The 22,249-nt window shown below is 32.7% G+C and overlaps 2 protein-coding genes across 3 annotated transcripts in view; one reads left to right on the plus strand and one right to left on the minus strand.

Moving 5' to 3' along the window:
• LOC119830199 (parafibromin) overlaps window positions 1-1,993 on the plus strand; it is a 7,332-nt gene extending 5,339 nt beyond the window's left edge. The window contains exons 9-12 of the mRNA XM_038353111.1: window positions 116-233; window positions 663-804; window positions 936-1,077; window positions 1,830-1,993. Coding sequence (XP_038209039.1) covers window positions 116-233; window positions 663-804; window positions 936-1,077; window positions 1,830-1,866 — 439 coding nt within the window. The 3' untranslated portion in view covers window positions 1,867-1,993. The remainder of the gene's footprint in view (window positions 1-115; window positions 234-662; window positions 805-935; window positions 1,078-1,829) is intronic.
• Window positions 1,994-3,326: 1,333 nt separating this feature from the next.
• The window catches only part of LOC119830399 (b(0,+)-type amino acid transporter 1-like), a 20,851-nt gene continuing 1,928 nt past the window's right edge, over window positions 3,327-22,249 (minus strand). Inside the window, exons 1-13 of one of the 2 annotated variants that reach the window (XM_038353402.1) lie at window positions 14,707-15,090; window positions 10,664-10,773; window positions 9,408-9,504; window positions 8,504-8,605; window positions 8,325-8,431; window positions 8,116-8,251; window positions 7,553-7,678; window positions 7,105-7,252; window positions 6,393-6,620; window positions 5,924-6,020; window positions 5,631-5,780; window positions 5,200-5,368; window positions 3,327-5,035 (exon numbers count right to left, since the gene is read on the minus strand). In XM_038353402.1, the coding sequence (XP_038209330.1) occupies window positions 4,968-5,035; window positions 5,200-5,368; window positions 5,631-5,780; window positions 5,924-6,020; window positions 6,393-6,620; window positions 7,105-7,252; window positions 7,553-7,678; window positions 8,116-8,251; window positions 8,325-8,431; window positions 8,504-8,605; window positions 9,408-9,504; window positions 10,664-10,773; window positions 14,707-14,836 (1,668 nt within the window). In that variant the 5' untranslated portion in view covers window positions 14,837-15,090 and the 3' untranslated portion in view covers window positions 3,327-4,967. Of the gene's footprint in view, window positions 5,036-5,199; window positions 5,369-5,630; window positions 5,781-5,923; window positions 6,021-6,392; window positions 6,621-7,104; window positions 7,253-7,552; window positions 7,679-8,115; window positions 8,252-8,324; window positions 8,432-8,503; window positions 8,606-9,407; window positions 9,505-10,663; window positions 10,774-14,706; window positions 15,091-22,249 lie in introns of those variants that run through there. The other variant, XM_038353403.1, reaches the window with a different exon arrangement.

The following is a 22,249-nucleotide window of genomic DNA, read 5'->3' on the forward strand; positions in this document are numbered from 1 at the left end:
GATCAAATTTTTTCTATTCTTTCAAAATTTCTCATTTATAAAGCATTTCAATGCTATAAAACTAAAAATTAAATAAATATATTATTAATAATAATATTCAACTTTATTCCCTCAGGTTTGTGGCTGTGGAGCAAAAGAAAGCAGAAGGAGCCACACGTGAAAACGAAGTGTTATTGCAGAGGCGAAAGGGTCCATCTGGTGATAATGTACCCAATAACGCAACAACAATAACGGTATTTATATGAATTATCAATCTAATGACCTATATTATAATGAGCAAGAGACATCTGTTTAATACTACAACTTTTTAATGATCGGTCAAGTACGATTCGACCTCGACATTAAGGGTTCTGTATAAATAACCTAAAGAACAAGTGCTATAAAATTGGTCACCCGTCCAATTTTGGACCCTGCAAATCAATGCTTTTCTAATATTTATTATAGCGACAACAGAAAAATATTATCTATAAATTTTGACTGTCCACAATCCATCTAATATACATACATCCTGGTTACAGACAGACAGCTAAAGTGGAAGCCTAAAAATGTTCTAACCGATAGAATGCTTGGTCTCGACCAAGTGCAAAAACATGGATGACCTGGAGCTAGTACATATATAAAGAAATTCCGCAATATGCAGGTCACGCTATGTTAACATTTAGGTCCCATATCGCGTTGTGGACAACCCTGGCAGACTGTCGGCAGCCGAGTGGGACCGCGTGGTGGCCGTGTTCGTGCAGGGACCCGCTTGGCAGTTCAAAGGCTGGCCTTGGGATGGAAACCCTGTACAGATTTTTGCGAATAGTGAGTCATTTTTTTTATACATCATAGTGGAAAACGGCCATATATGGTGGTTATAACACTCGTTTTGTGTTGAAAATAATAGAATTATAGTAGGGAGGGTGTAACTTAACATACACGCTCTTGGTCCGCAGTATGCGCGTTCCATCTGAAGTTCGACGAGATGAAGTTAGACGCGAACGTGGCGCGCTGGGCGGTGACGGTGCTCAACCTGAGCCGCACCAAGCGCCATCTCGACCGCGCCGTGCTGCTGGGCTTCTGGGAGACGCTCGATAAGTATGGAGATGGCTATATTTATATGCTTACTTACATATATTTAAAAATATTTAATTAGATGCAACGGATGCAAATACAATATTAAATAGATGTGTATTTATTTATTACAGTATGAATGCTCCATTGGCAAAGTAATTTTTAATAAAGAATGAATTTTTGAGGCTGGCAATAATAAAGTTTTATAGAGTTTTAGAGTTGTAATGAAATATGTGTAGGAATAACAAATAATAGAAATAAGCAATACAGATGTTTTTGAGGTACTGAAGCTACTGAAAAACCTACCGTATGAATAGTACTTCTTTGAATTTTCAATTTGTATATTTCTTTGTAATATTTTAAATATTTGAGGCAAGTCCTCTCTTTAATTTGTAGCTTGATACATATTGTAAATCTTTAAATAATTGTTGCCCAACGAAACATTAATTAATAACTTTTGAAAAGAACTCACATAAATATAACTCTTTGGTATGGTAGTTCACAACGAAATAGTCTCTGGCAGAGGAAGGCACATAAACACGAGTGTTCCTGTAGCGATCCAAATTTCTTAATTTTTTGGTATGGTATTCTAAAAAAATGCCATTAAATGGAAGTTAAAGATTATGAAGAATTCTAATGAACATTTTATGCTAGTTTTGAACATACAGCCTTACAGAACTTCCATTTTAACTGATGTTATTCTAATGAATAATATTTACCCAATATTGGATGTTACAGAATAAAATAATAATAATGTTTTTTTTTTCTTTTTACAGGCACATGATGAAGAATAAGCCACATCTTAGGTTTTAATTTTGTTATAGTGTTATTGAATTTTATCCCATAGATAAATAATAAATATATTGTGTGAATATATGAACGCCTTACTAGCAAGCGAATCTAAGTCAATTCATACCATTTAATTACTATTTTGACTGACTTCAAGGTCATCAGGTGATATTACTTAACCAATACATAGCTGTTATATTATTAAGAGAATGTATCTCTAAGTTTCCACCTTTAGTTAGTTTAATAAAACCTTGTTATTCCTCTGTTTTATTATTGACTTTTGTAGAATAATTATTTTTAATTACAATCCATGTTATCTTTATCTGATGAAATCTCTTTTAAAATGTTTTTTTTTTACCTATACGGTGGGGACCCGCCTAGGGCGTCATATTTAAAGGGGCGACAGAAAGCGCCAATTATTCGGAAAATGTAATTAAAAAATACTTAGATTGTGAGATACCATCTGGTAACTAACTGACGGAAAGACAAAAAAGACGTCATAGTAACAAGGTCCTATTTTACGCTTAGGTACGATACCCTAACAAAGGGCCCCCATTTCCTATCGACACGTGGCGGCAAAAATTCGCGCTACGCCTTGCATTTACTCGCTTCAAGGTTTTCTCATTCAAGTAAAATTCCTTTCTTTTATAAAAATAACATTCGTGGAACGAACTGTAGGCTCGTGGAGAATGTAAAGTCCCAATCACAACGATAATTAGTTTTTTGACCTTTTCTAAATATATTTTAATTGTCATCTCTATCCAGTTTGTTGAATTAATTTAATATAAGAGTTACAATGATATCGCAAAAATAATAAACAAAGTAAAGTTTATATAATATTAATAAGTATCAGGAACATTTCTTAGATGCTACAAATAGATAATGAAAGCAGGGTTAGTCGTTAAAACGATCTATAAATAGGTCAGAATTCTTCAAATTATAGGTTATGTCTATAACATGATAGTTAGTGAATAAAAGCGTCCTCAGTTTATCGAATGTTTTGATTAACACACTTTTATACTTCATTGAATTGGCGCCTTGCCGGCGTTGTTAAATCGCGGCTCGTAGCAACAGTGTCGTCACGCGGCCTCATACTCCCAAGTGCCTTTGCGAACTGCGACATTCCTTAATCTACGTGCCAACGTTAATGACTCGTCACAACAAGCTTAAATTGCATAAATTACTCTCAATTTCAATTTGATACTCGGATGAATTGAACATTCATTACTGGGAATAAGCGGTACCAAAAATAATACAATACTGTTCCATGTAGTGTTTAGCGCTTGTAAAGTTTTGACTCGTGTGTAATTCAGCCAAAGTACAATTAAATGGTATGGAAATGTCAAAAGATCTGTGATCTTTGTCATATAACAACAATAAATTGTTGAACTAACATTTTTGTTTTATTTTGCACCTGTTCTAATGTTGAGAGGTCAAATAATTTGTGACTATTAGGTAGAAATAAAATTCACGATTCTATTTTCGGTTGTCTTTATTTAAAATTTACTTAATCAAATGACAATGTATAACAATAAATAAATCTGATCTTTAGGTATAGAAATAAGTATTTTAATGATATTTTCTGTACACAAAATAAAAACCATTCCGTTTTACCCATAACAATATCACATCGTTAGGTTTGTGTACTTGAATGTGCCCATATTTATTAAAAATACATCAAATATCCAATTTACAATTGCTATGCAATACTTGATACATTAAAACGACTTAAGCATTTTTAATGGGCTATCCAAATATTTCTAATTTACAGTTTTATTATTTGTCTCACAAAATAGTTAACAATACTGTATTTACTTACAGTTTATTAATATTGAAGCGTGAAAATTTGTCAACTACTTACCATGTTACATTTTTAAAAACAAATTCTGACGTTATAAATATACATTCTTCTAAATAATGTATTTTCTGATAAAATACAACAACCACGATCAATAATTTCCACCGGGTGGGATTACATATTTATATGCCCTAATTAAGATTTTCACACTTTAACTTATACATAATAAAAATACAACCTGGACAGTGTCGCAATGCCCCGGTAAGGAATGATAGGACCAATTTTTACCGGTCGCAAAACTTCTGCCCATATATTTTCGTATAAAGATAAATAAACACACTTAGTCTTTATAAAGGGATAGAAAAAAAAACAGAAAATTTACATAATCGTTAACATTTCATTCAAAAAACTGAACACTGGCAAAATATTTCAATGTTGTGCAATCCCTGTACAAGCAATATTTGCTTCAAAAGGGATAATAAAAATAATTTCGATATCTATCCCTTTTAATACAATAAAAAGATAAAAATTCCCTAATCAAATTATAATTGTTTCGATAGATCTAAATATTAACTAAAAATCTAGAAGTACGTCTAGAAAGCTATCTAGTATAAATGAGAGCTGATGAAATCTATAAACCATGAGTTTAGCACAATCACTCATAGCTATGTGTAAACGGTATGGAAATAAGAAATATTCTTTACAGTATAGCGGGCTCGAATTAATGCTTATTACTCAATAAAAAGTAAATGGTTGCATTCCATTTAAAGAACTCATGATGGTAGTTACAGTGTGGGCCTTCAATTTTTATTTAAACCCTGTTTCTTTTTTTGGCGTGACCTTCAACTGCCATGATCCTTGAGGAATGATTCGTGCAAACTAATGAACGATTGTTCTACGCTTATAGTAAATCATCTTAAATAGCACAAAACATTGAGTTTCACTAAAAATAAAAGTTTAGTATTGAATATTTATTACTTATAAACAAATATTTTAGAGCAATATTAACATTATAATGTATTTGATGTTTTACTTTTTCATAATATAATCAGTAAAAATTCAAAAACACCTTAAAAGGAACAAATTTTGTATCAGTCAAAAAATATATAAATGAACTTGGTCTAAAATATTGGTAAGTACTTAATTTAAATTTTGAAGTTCTTTGTCATTTAAATTTTTAGGTGATATACCTAATTGAGCTCCTACCATTTTGTGGCAACTATACAGTGCCTTGACGGTGCCATATAACATAACATTAACAGCAATAAAAAAAGTACAGATCTTTAAATAAAATCCATATTAGTTGCGTTTTAAAGTCGGCACAGACTCAGTATTCGAAAGTGGTCGATGTTGGCACAACTTCCAAGATCATTTGCAGAAACACCGTTATTTTATCTGTAAAAAATAAAATTATGTATTGAAATAAACAAATTACCATAACCAAAAAAAGAGAGATACTAATACAGAATATATCTGTTTATTCAAATAGAAGTGCTTTAACTATTTACAATCGATTTATACATAAACATTGAACAGAAAGCGATCAAAACAATTCTTACCCATGAATGGCAAGGAGTAGCCCCATTTAACAAAAGGTAGATAGACGAGCAGACCACATAATATAAAACCGGCTGCGTAGAGGTACTCCCATTGCGGCTTGTCTATGATTGGTGCTACTACCAGGTACGTCGACACTATCAGCACTATGTATGGAATTATAATGGGCACCTATTGAGAAAAATGGTAAAAACAATTTTAATGAAGTAAGGTACGGTAAAAATAGATTTTGTGTTTTTAGTGAATCCTATAAAATAAAAATCCTTTTTAGTGCAAGGAAAAAGCTTTTCTCTTAGTAAATACGATACCTTCTTGATGAAAATGAAAAATGAAAAAATAAATATGAAGAATCAAAACCTACTAAAAATATTATTTTAAGTGCATCTATAATATCATATAAAGATTGCAGATAAAAAGAAAAAATATAACTTACCTTATATGGTCGAGGTGCGTGCGGCTTAGTCCGTCTCATAACAATCAGAGCTAGCATAGCGCCGCCGTAGAAGATCCACGCGGTAAAAGAGAAGAAGTCAATCAGGGAGTCTATTGTACCGTACAGCACCATCGCCACTGCTATCAGCGACTGTGAACCGAACACAGCAGTTTAGCAGAGTAAACTTGTTTGTAAAGTACAGCAAATTTTTAGGCCAATGCAAAGTGACCGTTAGCACAAAACGTGATAATTAAAGTACTTTTAAATAGTTTTATATGATAAATAATATTTACATGGAAAATCAGTCCCGGTGCCGGCGTGAAGCGACGTACATGAACATACGACAATATGTCCAATAAATGGCCTTCGCGTGACGCTGCGAAACACAACCTGTGAAAATTATTACACACATAATACTGGAATTTAGGCGAAAACTGCCCTGACTGACGAGCCACGAGCCTTGGTTTGATCATACGTCGCTAACAAAAAAACGTTTTACTTGCCCCTAAAGGAAAAATGATCGGTCAAATAGATGTTAAATACATCTAGTAGTACCCAGTACCTAAGCAAATGGGAAAATGGGACATCATCTGTTATAGCTAAATAAGCTATCTGCTATAATATGACTAGCTGTTTTCTGGAAGACGTCCTCGACATATTAAAAATTACAAGTATTGCATTAAATTTGTTAAAAATTACCACAAATACAGATATTCAATCACTATGTGATAAGATAAGAAACAATTCAAAGAATCCAATTACCTTCCCGCCACAAAGAGTGTGCCATTAGCCGAGCCAAAAGTGGATATAGTGACAGCGAGCGGCATGAGCCAAGCGACCGGCCCCAGCAGGCGGTTGCCGAAGGTGACCGCCACCGCCTCACTGTCGGCCATCTCGCTGACCGACATGACGGCCAGATATGACACGTTGACCAACGCGTAGCATAGCGTCACCAGTGGTATCCCGATTACTATACTCAGTGGTAAATTCCTAGTAATCATAAATTGTATAGATAATGTCACATTTTATTAGACATTTTAACATAAACACTGCTAGTCCAATGATAAAAGTCAAGGCAATAATGAAAAGTTGTATAGACTACCCACTACCCTAATCTAAACACTCAAAATTATTTATATAATATTATAACAATATTTACGGAACAGTGGGTGTCGATGTAAGTACGTAGACGGAAAAAATCTATATTTTCCTAAGTTTCCACTTTTGTCACAAATAGGTGTGGTGTATCGTAAACATATTTTATACTAATTTAGGTGTTAATCACTAACTACATTTAAAGTTATTTTATTTAATGGCGGACCGCTAGGATTCTGCTTCATCCTTGGGACGTTCTCTCCACATTGTGCCCTAACAAAAACGTTAAAAAAAATTTCCGAATTGGTCGATCCGTTGTCGAGTTTTACGCTTAGCAGCATATTGGCGATAAATTTTTATTGTATACAAGTGCACTTACTTGGATGGATTTTTAATCTCCTCAGTCACATAGTTCAGATTGTTCCAACCATCATAGGCCCAAAGGCCGGTGTAGAATGCTGTTGCTATGTTGCCCAGAGTCGCCGTGCTACTGGCGAAGTTGGGCTCCTGTAAATGTCGCGTATTACCTGCACCATACGGACACAACTCCTGTCAGTCTACATCAATTATTCACTTCCCATTATGATTATACGAATTAAACGAGGAGCGACGATATGAATTTTGTCTGATTAGAAGAACATTTTTAGTATTCAGAAGCGTTTCGGGAGGCATTGCAAATTAGAAACAAATGTTTGTGATTGTTTTCTAATCAAATCGCTGATAATGTAAATTGGGATGTCGTATATTTTAATTGCATCACAAGCGTCAATGGATGATAAAATGATATGCACACACCACGTACATATACGAGTAGATATTTATATTACCTAATATCAATTTGTAAGCTCCTCCACACACGATTATTGCTATGGCAACAAGTTTAGCTGCCGTGAAGATGTTCTGCACATTTGTCGCCAAATTCACGCTATAACAATTGACCGCCAAAATCATCACTAAAAAGAAATAAGCCCAAACTTAATAAGAGTTAAACAACGTTTTATAGCTTTTTATGGTGGCATGTTAATCAAATTAATTGCTTGTACCTAGTAAAATTTTGTCATACTGCCTTGTTCCTTTTATACCTACTCTTATTAATTTATAGATAATAATAATAAACATGATATGTATATTAAAATATGATAAATATACCTATTCTTACATAGGCGTAGACATTATAGGCTATAATAGAAAGATAGATAGATAACATGCTCACAATTAACGTCCTATGATGACATGATCGCATTTAATGGAAATGGAAGTTACCAGTATATATCACAATGTTGTAATAAGTGATCCAATGAGTAACTAACATAAAACTATGAAGAAAACACTGTTATAATAATACATCATTACATAATTATGAAGAACATCAAGTAACAGAAATGATTACCAATCGCAATGACCGCTACAAGTTTGACAAGGGCGTCGGGTGGTTCACACTCCGACACGAATGGTTCCACGGCGTACTTTGCAAAACTCAAACAGATTATAGCCATTTGAGAAGGCTTCAAAACCAACGTAGACACCTGAAATATAACAGGATATTAGTACTAAAATACGTATTTATTAAATTAATAGGAAAATATATGAACTTATTACCCATGAAAACAAAAATGCAGGCGGTCCTCCAAATGCGTCCATGAAATATGCGTATTCAGCACCAGAAGACGTGTTCATCGTCCCCAATTCAGCATATGCGAGCGCTCCTAAAAATATGGCATTATTACAGTACAGTACTCCATTTCAATTCAACAATTTTATATGATGAGTATAGTTACCAAGCAACGAGAGAAGGCCACAGGCCATCCATATTATGAAGCTTATGCCCACTGAGCCAGTGCGCTCCAAAAGCCCAGAGGGCGAGACGAAAATACCAGATCCTGAAATTGAGATAGCATATCAATACATATTCTATTCGTAGAACAAATACATTCCTATCTCCATGCTATATATAAATATATAAATAAGAAACCTACTTATTTTGCATCGTCGTTTGTTTCGTTTTACAAAGAACAGGTTCAAGTTTCTACCGAGTCATGAAAATTAAATAGAATTTGCGGCGTAGATGATGCAATATAAGATTAATGCGTGTTTATGATCTGATTACATTTTTGATAATCATGTCAGCATAAACAGTGATGAAAATGCAACACTGACGACTAACAATAAATTAGAATAAATATCTGTATTTAACATGGTACGTAGGTACGTCGTCTGGTTTTATGGATTCCCAATACCAATGTCAAGGCTTATTGGCAGTAATCTATGTATTTACTAGGAATTAGCATGTTAGTTCTAATATTGTAAATATCACGTAGACGTTTTTTGTTAGGTAAATCATACATAATTACCATTATATTTAAACAGAATAAAGTATACACAATGTTTTACAAATATTGCGATATACCTTAATAACGTTAAGGTAAATTTAATATGAAGTTTTTATAGTATTTAAAATATTTAAAAATGAGATTTTTATACATAATTCGTTTGCTGTTTCTTGGGTTCAGAAAACCGAAAGAGTAAAATAAATTCGAAGAAATTGCTGAAATGGGATCACGGTTGGTCGAGAGGTCAGTGTTACCACGTTCGAATCCAGCCTCGTGATCTAAATTTTTCTATTCTTCAAAAATGTTTCTACAAAAAGTTATAAAAATTTAATTACGTTATTTAGTTGCTTACCGATCATAGTTCCGACGATTAGAGCCACCCCACTGAAGAGTCCCACCCGTCTCTTGAGGTGAACAGGGTCGTCCGGAGCTGCGTCCGACCCCTCCAGCTGCAATATAATACATTAAATTTTATATTAATATACAATACTTCCGGCAAGAATTTTTCCTCATATAAATTGGTACGTTATTATTTAATAAATAGTATAAAATAAGTAAGTATATAAATTTAATAATGATACCTGGAAGAGGAAATAATGTAAAGCATTTATCTAAATCTAGAGTTGTACTGAAACACAATTTAGTCTGACCTTCGTAACCGTAATCGTCCGATGCTAATAGTCTTTCTTATTTAAATATCGTTAATTTTATTTATAACAATTGTCCATTCCATTTAATTATTTACTGCACAGATAACAGCTACATGAAACACAATTGTTTCTATAGATTTGGAAAATTATATTTTGATTTATAATTTTAAGGGATGGAGAGGTTGGGACGGAGATTTATTCTACGCATTAATTTCTATGTAGCGAGATTTGAAATTCTATATAAAACTTCAATCGAGCTAGATAAATTTTGTATATAATATATCCGCGGATGCACATTATTTATTATTTTTACTAGTTCTTAGTTCTTACAGTACTAGTTAAATATAGCACGCGTGGGAAAATGCTTATAATAATAAATGTACTACATCTCCGTGGCCGCGCATTCCAAAAACTTGGTCAAGGCTTATAAACACATAATATTATGTTATCTTATTTGCTTATGTCGCATTCTCGTAGCAACTACCTACGTAGGGCGGGTAGCGGTTTCTTTGAATTTTTTTTATGTTTAATAAATCTTTAATATATTTAACAAAGTAGGTTTTAAAATCTAAAACGTTTAGAAGTTGTAAATAACAAAGCCGAGGACTAACAAATTTTCAACTGCGTGAATCATGACGCTACTTAGTGATGATTAATAATAAGAGTGTTTGAGACACATTTAAAATTTCTAAACCACTAGTATCTTTCTAAGGTATATCTAAATTTAGTCCGATTCATCAGACAGACTTTTTTTTTGGTTTCGAACTAGGATCAATAACCTCTTGATTGTTATACTGAGGCAGTAAACATTGGGCTGTTGTTAGTATTTTAAAATCGAAAAGTATTGTTACATCACTTCTCTAATTCTAAACGAAAATATGTATACGCATATATACACATTATCGAGGAAAAATAATAAATATTTTGTAAAGATTTATGCATTTCTAATTGATGCTACCTTGTCTCCTGGGTTGAGGTTGCCGTCGGCGAGCGCTCCCGCCGCGCCGTCCTCGGCGTCGCAGCCGGCGGAACACCCGCGCCACACCAATCCGCCTTCGCGTGTGCTCCCTGAAATGCGTTCATCTTGTATTTTCTCCTAAAAATCTACAAATATCTACAACGCCTGCAAGTAATTATATAAAATGAAAAACGTACAACGTATGCGTAAAAGTGTTTGTTTATTTGTTTTTTATTTAACGTTTCAACAGAGCTTGAGGGATGAGGTGTTAGGGCGAGATATAGGGTACTATTTACTGCGATGAAATATCTAAATTCAGTAGGAATTTCCTTTAATGGAAACAGCTCACTCTCAAATATATATTAATAACGAATTATATATTTTTTTTAGTGTGGTTATTTTAAGAGAAATGTCCGCCATATTTTATTTTATTTTTTATTTTTTTTTATGTCATAGCGGGCAACTGAGCTAGTGGTTCGCCTGATGGTAAACGATCACCACCGCCCACGAACATTCGCATAGGCTTAGACCTCTGAGAATGCGCTGCCCGCTTTTAAGGGATAAGGGATAAGGAAAGGATTGATGAATGGAAAGAAGGATTGGACTGGGAAGGACTATGAGAAGGAATAGGCCTCCGGGTCCCCCACTCACCGTACGAAACACAATAGCAAGTTATTATTTCACGCCGGTTTTCTGTGGTGGTGTGGTGCTTCCCCGGTGCGAGCTGGCCCAATTCGTGCCGAAGCATGCTCGACTCCCACACATTTCTTTCAAAATAGGATTATGTAATGTAATAAGTATACATTCAGTAATAAAAATTATTTGGGAGTAGGTAGACGGTAATATTTTCCTATAACATTTGCTAGAACCATTCTTCGATAGCCACCTTGACATGGAAGCCTCTGAAACGTGGGTTACGAGTACAATGAACTGTCTTGTCTGGATTTTACTACATATTCTGCGACATTTCAGTCATTTTACGTTAAATAATGAAAAAAAAAAATTACTCATGTCACAACGGCCAATTGAGCTAACGGTTCGCCTGGTTGTAAGCGATAACCAACGCCCATGAACATTCGTATGCCTCTGTGAACGTAATACCCGCATTTAAGGGGTAAGGTATAAGGAATGAAAACAAGAACAAAGGAAGGCTGGGAAGGGTGAGAAAATCGGAACGGGTCTTTTTTTAAGGACTCGTTTACAAGCCCAACAAAAAATCGCATTAAAAACAATTATCTGTAACTTCTCCACTTTATATTTACGATTAGGACCTTCATTTATTTTCTGGTAAAACCTTAGGCATCAACACGGTGCCCACATATTTTGCATATGCTCATTAGTTGCCAATCTGGACGCATTGCGTAGAAAATTGTTATGCCGATCGCTCATATTCGCACGAATACGCAAACCGACGAAGGACTACATTTGCAATTAATTTTTTACATCGAAAGACCGGTAACATTCGTACATTGTACGAATGTTTGCAAAGACTTGCAGTTATTTTATTTTACAAGTTCATTTTAAGCAATTTGTTTCTGGACTCTAGGTAGGTATTTATTTTTATCAAATAACGCTTTTAAAAACAAAAACAAAACATTATTGGCGCTAGGTAATAGCAATAAATTTAACGCTACAAACATTTACTTTAAATAATGCGACACATTATTGTGTTAAAGACATAAATCGTATCTTAATGCTATTATACAAATTGTAATTATTAAGATAGTTGCCAAGAAATTACATACCTACTACATACTTTAACCAATGCTATAGGAGTAGCAAGATACAAATAGACTATACCATGACTAAAATAAATTTCTTATTGGTGTAATTCGTGTATTGTGGCTAGGTACCTACACCACAGATTTCTAAATAGTTACCCTACACGTGGATTTCTTTAAATTAATACTTAGAAAATATTTATTAAAATCTTTGCGTAATTAATGTACGCCTTGGAGTATCAGTGAATGGATAATCTAAAGAGAAAACGTAAAATTGAAACATACTATGAAGCTTAAATGTAGATTGTTGTAAACAATAATAAATCGTATTTTTTATAACAAAATCAAACTATACTAAACCGTCCCCCACTTGATAATTGCAAGTAAAAATAAGTGACCTATAAAATCATTGGCCGGTTCAAAATCAATAGTGGACAGTGGACACAGCACTTGTACAATTTTATCGACCTTGTCTACACTAGCATTATACGAAATGATAATGAATAGGTTACTGCATACGTCATTGACAAATTGCTGTCGTATTTTACAGCTAAGAATTTAATTTCAGTTTCTAAAACTTTATGAAATTAACGGATTTGAAATTTGCCAGAAACCTTATCTATTATTGCTCGTGGAAGTATTTAATTTTTAATCGTTCTTCAATGGTCACAGTGAAAACTTATAGCCAATATTCAATCAAAAGCGGTTGTGACCGATGCTTTTACCTATAGCGTACTTATTTTTATCTACACATAAAACTTTTATGTTATTTTTCTATATTTCAATGAAGCTATCATAACATTTTCCCAAAAATAACGCAAACATTAACATATTCGGGTTATAGGAAGATGAATGCAAGAGATATATTTATTTAAATGCAAATATTAATTAGATCATATTTTAAAATAATTTAACTTCGAATAAGAATATATTGTATAAGTACCAAAAACTTATTGGACATGTTAGTTACATCAACTTTTATAAAATATAAATCAACATGATCATTTGTTATGCAGTTATTCTATAATTCAAATGAAAGAATGTACCTAAATCTTCTTGCTACACCCACTTTACGATCTCTTTGATTTGCTGAGAACATCATAAAATGTTCAATATTTTGTTACGCGGCAAACAGGACGCTACGTAATCAAAACAAGCACAAATGCTGAACGTCACGTAGACCATCATTTCTACGATTTGTTAGATACATAATCAATATTTGAATAAATCATTTAGAAACTTATTTCAAAAGGTATTCAAATACGTATGTACATGTGGCATGGCTAGTAAACCATAACAATTTTGTAACAAAAAACTAAATTGACTTCAACCTAGCATTTTGTTATATGTGATCAACCGAACCAAATTTGAATGTTTCCTCACAGGAGGCACAGGATTTCAATTAAAAAATTATCATAGGAATTGGTTTACCCAGTCGAAAGTTCTGAGATTGTTTTCTCAGAAAAAAAAATACAATCGAATTGATAACCTTCTCCCTTTTTTTGAAATCGGTTGAATATATCAGCTATCGTAAATCAGTGAGCTGAAGGAAGAAACAACATAACAATAAGATTTATATGCGTAATTTTCTTCAGTGACGTACTGCTTCGTTCATCACGTGCCGGGTATAAAAGATTTGTTCAGAAATACATTCAGTTTAGACAATAAATTAAATACATCCTGTATTTGTATTTGATAGAATGCAAGATGTAAACTTGAATGACGTTATTTTTTTTATTTTAAACCACATTTCTACAATTCAGGAAACCATTAGTCCCAAAACGTGACGGCTGTAGTTATTATCTACACGATATAATATCGTTATAAACATAAAAATATCTATGTTTATATGTCTAGGTCAGAGAGTTTAAACATACAATTTTAAAGGAAATCTTTATAATACGCTGCTGATGTTATACAATTCGCATTCTATTTATATATCCATCATTATTACTATTTATAGGGTAACACTTCTCTGAAGAATTGAGAGACGTTTCATAATTTCAAATAGAATTTCCTATTCTAAGTATTCGAATTCCTTCAATGATATTAACTTGTATTATGTACTTATAAAGTTAGTTTGTTATGTGTCTGTTTTGCAAATTGTAAAATAAAAACAACATGAAATTCATTGAAATTCTCGACGACTCTATCAAGCTATTTATCATGCATCGGAAAGAAGCAACAATGCATACCATTTTAATAAGTATTTTTAAAGATACTAATTTGTAAATAAATATGTTAACATCATTTTTTTATGAAAAAACATTTTAACTTGACATAAGATAGGATTGTATTAATATAAATACGAAAATATATAACCTCCTTCAGTGAACAATAATACGGGAACGATGGCGCCATTTTGCAGTTTATCCGTGTTTTCCGTATGCGCAGGCGCACGCACAGAACTACGGAGCAGTGCGGAGATTTTTTCGCGCATCGCATCGCACATGCGTCCGTGCTGCGACACCTCTAAGGGCGCCGGCGCCAGACTATACTGATATAATTAATAGGTACGAGCCAATTACTCTCCACTGAACTAATGTCTTTCGTAACACACGCACTTTGCCAATGTCGCACTGACACTGTACTTTTAATTTATTGATATGACACCACACAAACTACTCAACATATAAAAATATCAAAATATTAATATCAAATCTATACTGTATTTAAAAATGTAAAATTTGTTAAATTTATGTTATTATTGTAATTCTAATATCATTTAGTAATAAGGCACTTTTATTTCACGTTTTAAATTGCAAATGTGCTGTAAAGCGGTGAGAATGTCAACGTTGTTCTCTGGTTCAGGGCGGACTGTCTATTCCTGGCCCGAGCCAACACGTGGGCGGACGTTTTCCTCTCGTCGTCGCCCGCCCGCCGATCAATGGCTACGAGATTTGACACCTGGGCCTTCAAAACCTTAATTATCCATATGAGTCCTGTTATAACTCGATTCTCTCTACAGCGCTCTACATTACCACCAACTTAGAAAGTAAAACGCTTATGATCGTTATTTTTTTTTATTGTAACTGCGTTTGTTATATTTGGGATGCAGAAGAAGAATATTGTGTACACTAGCATTGTTGTATTACCTTCTTTTATATATTACTAACCTAATTATTAATAACCTCAACGAATAAGTACTTATAAATATCTTAGAATTGAAGATGAACCTAACTTTTACAGTTTATATACAGATATACCATAATAACAACTTCCGGGCTTCATAGTGATTAGAAGGATTGCATCGAATTATATTTCATACCTCTTGCGATTAGCTTAGGCGATAAAAATTTAGTTTAAGCGTAGTACAAGTAAATAAATAATAATTATAAAGTGAACAAATAATTTCGTTATAACATTTTTTCTTTACAATGATCCTTGAAAAATCAGAATCCATTTGTTTTGATTCACGATGAAAGCAATAATTGTTAGACGGTAATATCATTATGATATCTACATAACATACCCAACCTCGATAGTAGTCACAAGAGTATTCATTGTTTGGCAAGCGTTACGACTCATCCGATCGCAGATCAACGTCAATACATGTTAATTACATCTTTTTTGTCTTGATATATTAATTTGTTTATCAAAGACTACCTTGTGTCTCTCTATATATATAGGTATTCGTATGCCTTATAAACATTGAATGCGAAAATTCATTACGCATATGTCGTTAAGGGCAACATCTTAAGAAACATTGAAACTAACACACATCATTTCTGAAAAACTAAGGTTTCTACCTACAAGTACTTACCTATTAGTTACTCAATTTTCTCAATACTAATAATACTAATATTATACTAAATTATTTATACATATAAATGTAAATATTATATGAACCTATGAAATAAACGTAAATTTAATCACACATATCTGGCAAAAAAGAAACAAAATTTAACCATACAGGATTTAAAGAAAAATCAAACTGTTATTTGAATAAGTTACAAGTGTACGTAAGCCCTAAACATACAAGACTGATGCAAAGGTTTTCTCTTAAATAAAGCATAGGTAAGTAGGTACAAAGTAAATATACGTCGGAACACAGTGCAAGATTTCCCCACTTAAAAAAAACAGGTACATTAAATATATACAGAATCTATAAAAGCTTATTGAATATCTTCTTTTCACGAACTGTTATGTCAGATATATTATCAAAAATTTTTGGCATTGGACATGGCGATTGCCTCATGAAACCCTACGTTTTTCACTAAATTAATCAACGGTTGTATGAAAACAAAAATTTCAATTGGCGCATTTGTACCGTTACAAATCCTTGATTTTTCTGACTGCAGTTCAAAGCTTAGATAACCACTAAAGCGAGGAAGTGACCACTCTAAACTCTTCTAAAACACGTAAATCCAGAGCTTTAATAAGATTACGGAACCCTCCACTACGCGTAGAAAGACGCACGGAACTGATTTTCATAATAAAGGTTAACGGCAGTGTTATGTTTCACAGACTTTATGTCGCCTGAAAGGTATGCCCTTGAAACAACCTTTTTGTATTATTATGTAATACTACAAAAAGAAAGAAACTTTATGGAAATTAATATCACAAAAACATAAGACGTTGATTTCAGAGGAGCTCATGAACATCCTATAAATATTTAATGTTTTATTCCTTCGTTACCTAATTGTTAGTTTTATTCCTATTCGTTCACAAAATAAATAAATTTATATCAATTTACAATTATTTATTTTAATGAAATGAAATATAATTTGTTGCGTCATTAATAAATATATATATGTGAAGTACCTAAGTCCCTTGAATCTTAAAAGAAAATGCAAACCCCCTCTTGTAAAAGCACGTGTCTCTTTATGGCAAAAAAAATGTCTTCAAGTCTTATAGAAAATGTCTATAGTTTTTGATTTAATCATTAATTGGCATAATTAAGAGAACTATATCTCACTGTCTAGATTGTATGCATCACACACATTTAGAAGCGACTGCCAGTTATTCCGAGATTTCAACGTCACTTAATCTCATACGTATTAGATTCTGAAAATATCCATTACGATCATTACATTTTTTCAGCAACGTTACGTTTAAAATTCTTTGTACCACACCTACTTTTTGCAATTTGAAATGGCTGAGCTTTTATATAACTAAGTGTACAATTTTGTTCAATATTTATCGTTTTGAGTCAAAGTGATGAAATGTACTTTACTATTTAGGTACATCTTATAACATCTACATTTAAATTGTTGATACGTTGTATCATTGCGCTATATTTTTCCACCGGCACAGATACACTCAATTGATGGTTCACACAATATTAAAGGGTATACCTACTTTGATGTAATATTATGATGTTCACACTTACAAAGCGTGAACTCATTAAATTTTCAATGAGTTTGAGTAAGTAATTGTAATTGACTCTAATTTTTCACAGCACTATTAGCAATAATTCGACTATGTTAGAACTAACATCAATCAACTGAGTTCTAATTGTACGTTATTTTTTGACATAAATCTTGGAAAATTTACAAATAAACGATAGTAGCTTTTTTAAATAAGTTTCATCCCAACTGATGATGTTGTCTTTGATAGAATAGTCCTTAGACCATCAGAGAAGCACGCCTGATTCAATCAATATGTTTCACGCATGCGTCAAAACATGAAAAACACTTAATATTATTTAGATTTTTTATAATTGCATTTAATATTCCTATTATGTTTAACATTCATTATTTTTACATTTTTGCTTTAACTCTTTATTTAACTTAACTTGTAGTTGTGAAGTATGTGTTAGTGTTATGGGTTTACACTAGAAAATTTTCACGAGTATTTCTATGCAGTTCATGTGTAGTTGTTACGAATGGTACAATACAGGTAAAAGCAAAATTTCCTGCGTAAGTTCGACACTTTATTCGGCGTAATGCTCAAATAGCAATAAATAATATTTACAATATTATTACTTATTTTATAGCTGTCCTTCGACTACCAGACTTGAGATTCGTAAACTTATTTGCAAATGAGTTCGAATGATCATTTTTCAAATCCGTTTGCTCTTCCTCATCTACGACGGTTTGTTTTTTTGTCTCGTGATTTTGTTGATGAATGTCTCAGTCTGTTAAAATCATTAAAAAAAACTATATTTATTAGCAATTCTGTAACAACTTTTGTCTTTAATGTAAGTGGCAAAAGCTTAACTCACTATATTTTTTAATTGAACTCAAATCTAAAGCTCTTATCTAATTAAATATTTAAGTTATTCAAAAACCAAGATTTGCACGCTTTGGTGTGCGTTATCCGGGTCACTCACATGCGAGTATTGTATGTACGAATGTTGCAGACATCTATGGAAAAACATTTGGAAATGCTGACGACAACGGCTACGTTCCACAATATATCTACTATATAAAAATAAGTCGGGTTTTCCTTCCTGACGCTATAACTTCAGAACGCACGAACCGATTTCCACGGTTTTGCATTCGTTGGAAAGGTCTCGGGCTCCGTGAGGTTTATAGCAAAGAAAATTGGCGAAACGGAGTTCGCCGGGTTTGCTAGTGCTTTATATTTTCCCCTGCTTGAGCGCAAAAAGTATATCGTCAAAATTTATTTCAAGTTTGTTTCAAACGCATTGGACCTTTTGCAGGCTGCGTGTGCTGCGTTAATCTTGATGAATTATAAGTAGATATTTAAAGTGAAAACTAAACTGTAAAAATACAAATAGAACACGAATGTAACTCGAACAAGATCATTTTGACCGCGTTCGAGCTCAAAAATATTTTTCTACATTAAGGTCGTCGTTTAGGTTAAATATTTAATTTACAAGTAATTTATGTTATACAAAATGTTCGAGGTTGTATCAAAACATTGAACTATGTGTTCCAAATGGAGTTCAATAAAATTTAAAAACGACAGATGCTCGATGATTTTTTGTATGTTGGACAATAGCGAATGTCTCATCGATAATTCACTTGCCTTGAATCTATTTAATCTAATCATATTTTACAGCGAAATAAAAAAATACTGCATCGTTATCACAACGACGATCTTTACATTTGACCAAAAATCATGTAGGTAATGTTTAGAATTAGAATACAATGTGTTTCCGCAGTCCCGTCTAAAGCAGCGTGTCGGAACACAGTGGGGTTTTAGTCTGTAGGAATCCGACATAACCCACGACTCCTTCCCCGGGGGCCGTGGATATATTATCCAATATTTCCCCACTTAAAAAAAAGATAATGTTGAGAATTGGTCTCCCCTAAATAGTTCTGTCGTATCTAAATATGTATCTCTAATACTGAGAATTCCGTCAGAAATCTTCGACTAATAATAAGAAAAACAAAAGAATCAAGCAATCCTTTCATTACTGTCAAATCCTTTTACTAGCAAGATAGAATAACGAATAAATAAACCAACACATTTTGTAATATTATTCGTAGTACTCTTATGATACGACGCGTGTGTCAAAATCTGTATCTTTAACTTTGAACATTTAAACTAATATTTAATTAAATTTACTAATATTTTTATAGATCAAGCGGATTATTTAATATAAATGACTTCAAAAACCATGCTCAATATTTCAGGTTCGAAACTAGAAAATTAAAGAAGAAATATATTATTTTTGACATAACCCTTAGTAAATGCATGTACAATTGGCGCCTATTATTAACTATTAAAATTGTAGAACTAAAAACGAAATAAAAAAAAATAAACCTTAACGGTTTGAAGTGGAAAAAATTGGTACATAAATGCGAAAATAATATAACCTTTACCTTTATGCCGGTATTTGGACTTACATTGGGTTTCAAGTAACCCGAATAAGTAACGTAACACTATGACCAAGACTCAATACACGTAAGAACACAATTGTTATTAATTATCTATTGTTCTGAATGACAAGTAATAAGTTATATAACGTTACAGGTATGAAAAAATTACCCCTTTAAAATCATGGTAGATAATGGTTATAATGGTGATTGATTACGGCAATAAATTATATCTACTGACATAATAAATAAAATATTTTTGTTTCTGATATTTTACTTGACACCTTAGTTGACCCCGGTAAAATCCCATGATGTGTGGAAGTAACGTGTGTGGGTAATAGAGCTCCTAAATACAAAGATGAGCTGTTTCTTAGTAGGCTACAATTCTTGTTTTTCAAATTGTACTTATTATTATGTGGACAAACGGACAACCCAGACGGACAGATCTTTAGCTCAAAAACAGGTCTGATATAGTAAGAAAATTATAAAATAGTTATTATGGTATGTTAAATGATTTTGTAAGAAATTAATCCCAAACCTACAGATGAAACGTCCTGAAATACAAATGAAACTGTTTTTGCACATAGTGCATACGAGAAGTAGGTAACAGTAGGTATTTTATTCCCTATAATTGAATGTTAAAATGTTTTTATTTGTAATAACACATGCATGCTGGAAATTCATGTGATAAAATAAAATTTCTTGAATTTCTAGAAATTATTTATAATCGTAAAATTGCTGGTAAAATTATATTTAAATTAATCAACAAGGAAAATATCAGGTACCTACACCATATTAGGTATATTTTTCATTTCACAGTATTGATGAGCAACCGAGAAATATATAAACGCTGAATAAGCAATAGGTACTTGAAGTACAGCTTACGTTATATGTAATATTATATAAATATTATTTGTTAATGTAGGGAAAAGGTATGTGTGTAAAGTGGTAGTCAAGTCTTAAAATGTTTTTTTTTTTATCATCGCAATAGGTACATTTTATTATTGAGTTCACTAGATACTGTAATCCATTAATACCTCAAATTATGTCGATACCTATTTTGTGATTTGAACAAGGACTATTATCTTATCTGAAACCACTCTAAAACAATAAATTTCTTTATTTGAGACCGCTATGGCGGCTAAAGAAGTATATATATATTATTATAGACACAACACAAGGGTTCGATTATTAGATTAAACTGGATTATAAATTGTTAATTATTTTGATAACTTGAAATCGTTTAAATTTAAATGAAGATGTCGTTTCCGTTTTGATAATTATAATAAAAAATGATTTCTTTAAATGATATAAACATATTGAAAGTTTGGTTATACTATTTTGCATGTGGTAGTCGAGCACGCTTCGGCACGAATTGGGCCAGCTCGCACCGGGGAAGTACCACACCCCCACAGAAGACCGGCGTGAAATAGCATACTGCTGTGTTTCGTTCGGTGAGTGGGGAAGCCGGAGGCCCATATCCTTTTCCCTACCCTTCCCTGTCCTTTCCTTTATTCCTCTCGTCAATCCTTTCCTAAGCCCTTTCCCATTTGAAGTCGGCAATCAATTTGAAGAGGCGTAAGGTCTGCAATCGACCTTACACCTCTCCAAATGTTCATGGGCGGTGGTAGCGCTTACCATCAGGCGACCCACCAGCTCCATTGCCGACTATGACATAAAAAAAAACTATTAAAAGAGTACTTAGTTATGGAACATACCTGGAGCTAGCAACATATTTATAAAAAAATATGCGGCTCAACTATTTTATCCAAATCATGGTTACTTAATTACTTCCTATTATAGATATACTATACTTATAGAATATTACTCTTAAAATATTTAAGAGTAATATTTATTAATAACTTTTTTGTAAAAGACAAAAAATCGATGATTATTTTTATGCTTTTCACCATACGTATTCATAGTAGGTACCTTGTAAGTTCCAGGAGACAATGACAAAATTGTTATGGAAGTTTGACTTGACCTTGTGTGACCGTGAGGTACATAAGTAGACTCTCACTATGAAATTAAAAAACTTTCAGAATATGATATTTTTCTACTTTATACTTAGTCTGGCCATAAATACTGTTACACTTAATTATAAAAAAATATTACATTTGAATTTCGAATCTGTC

This window comes from Zerene cesonia, chromosome 11 (assembly GCF_012273895.1).
Source record: "Zerene cesonia ecotype Mississippi chromosome 11, Zerene_cesonia_1.1, whole genome shotgun sequence".
Classification (NCBI taxonomy): Eukaryota; Metazoa; Arthropoda; class Insecta; order Lepidoptera; family Pieridae; genus Zerene; species Zerene cesonia.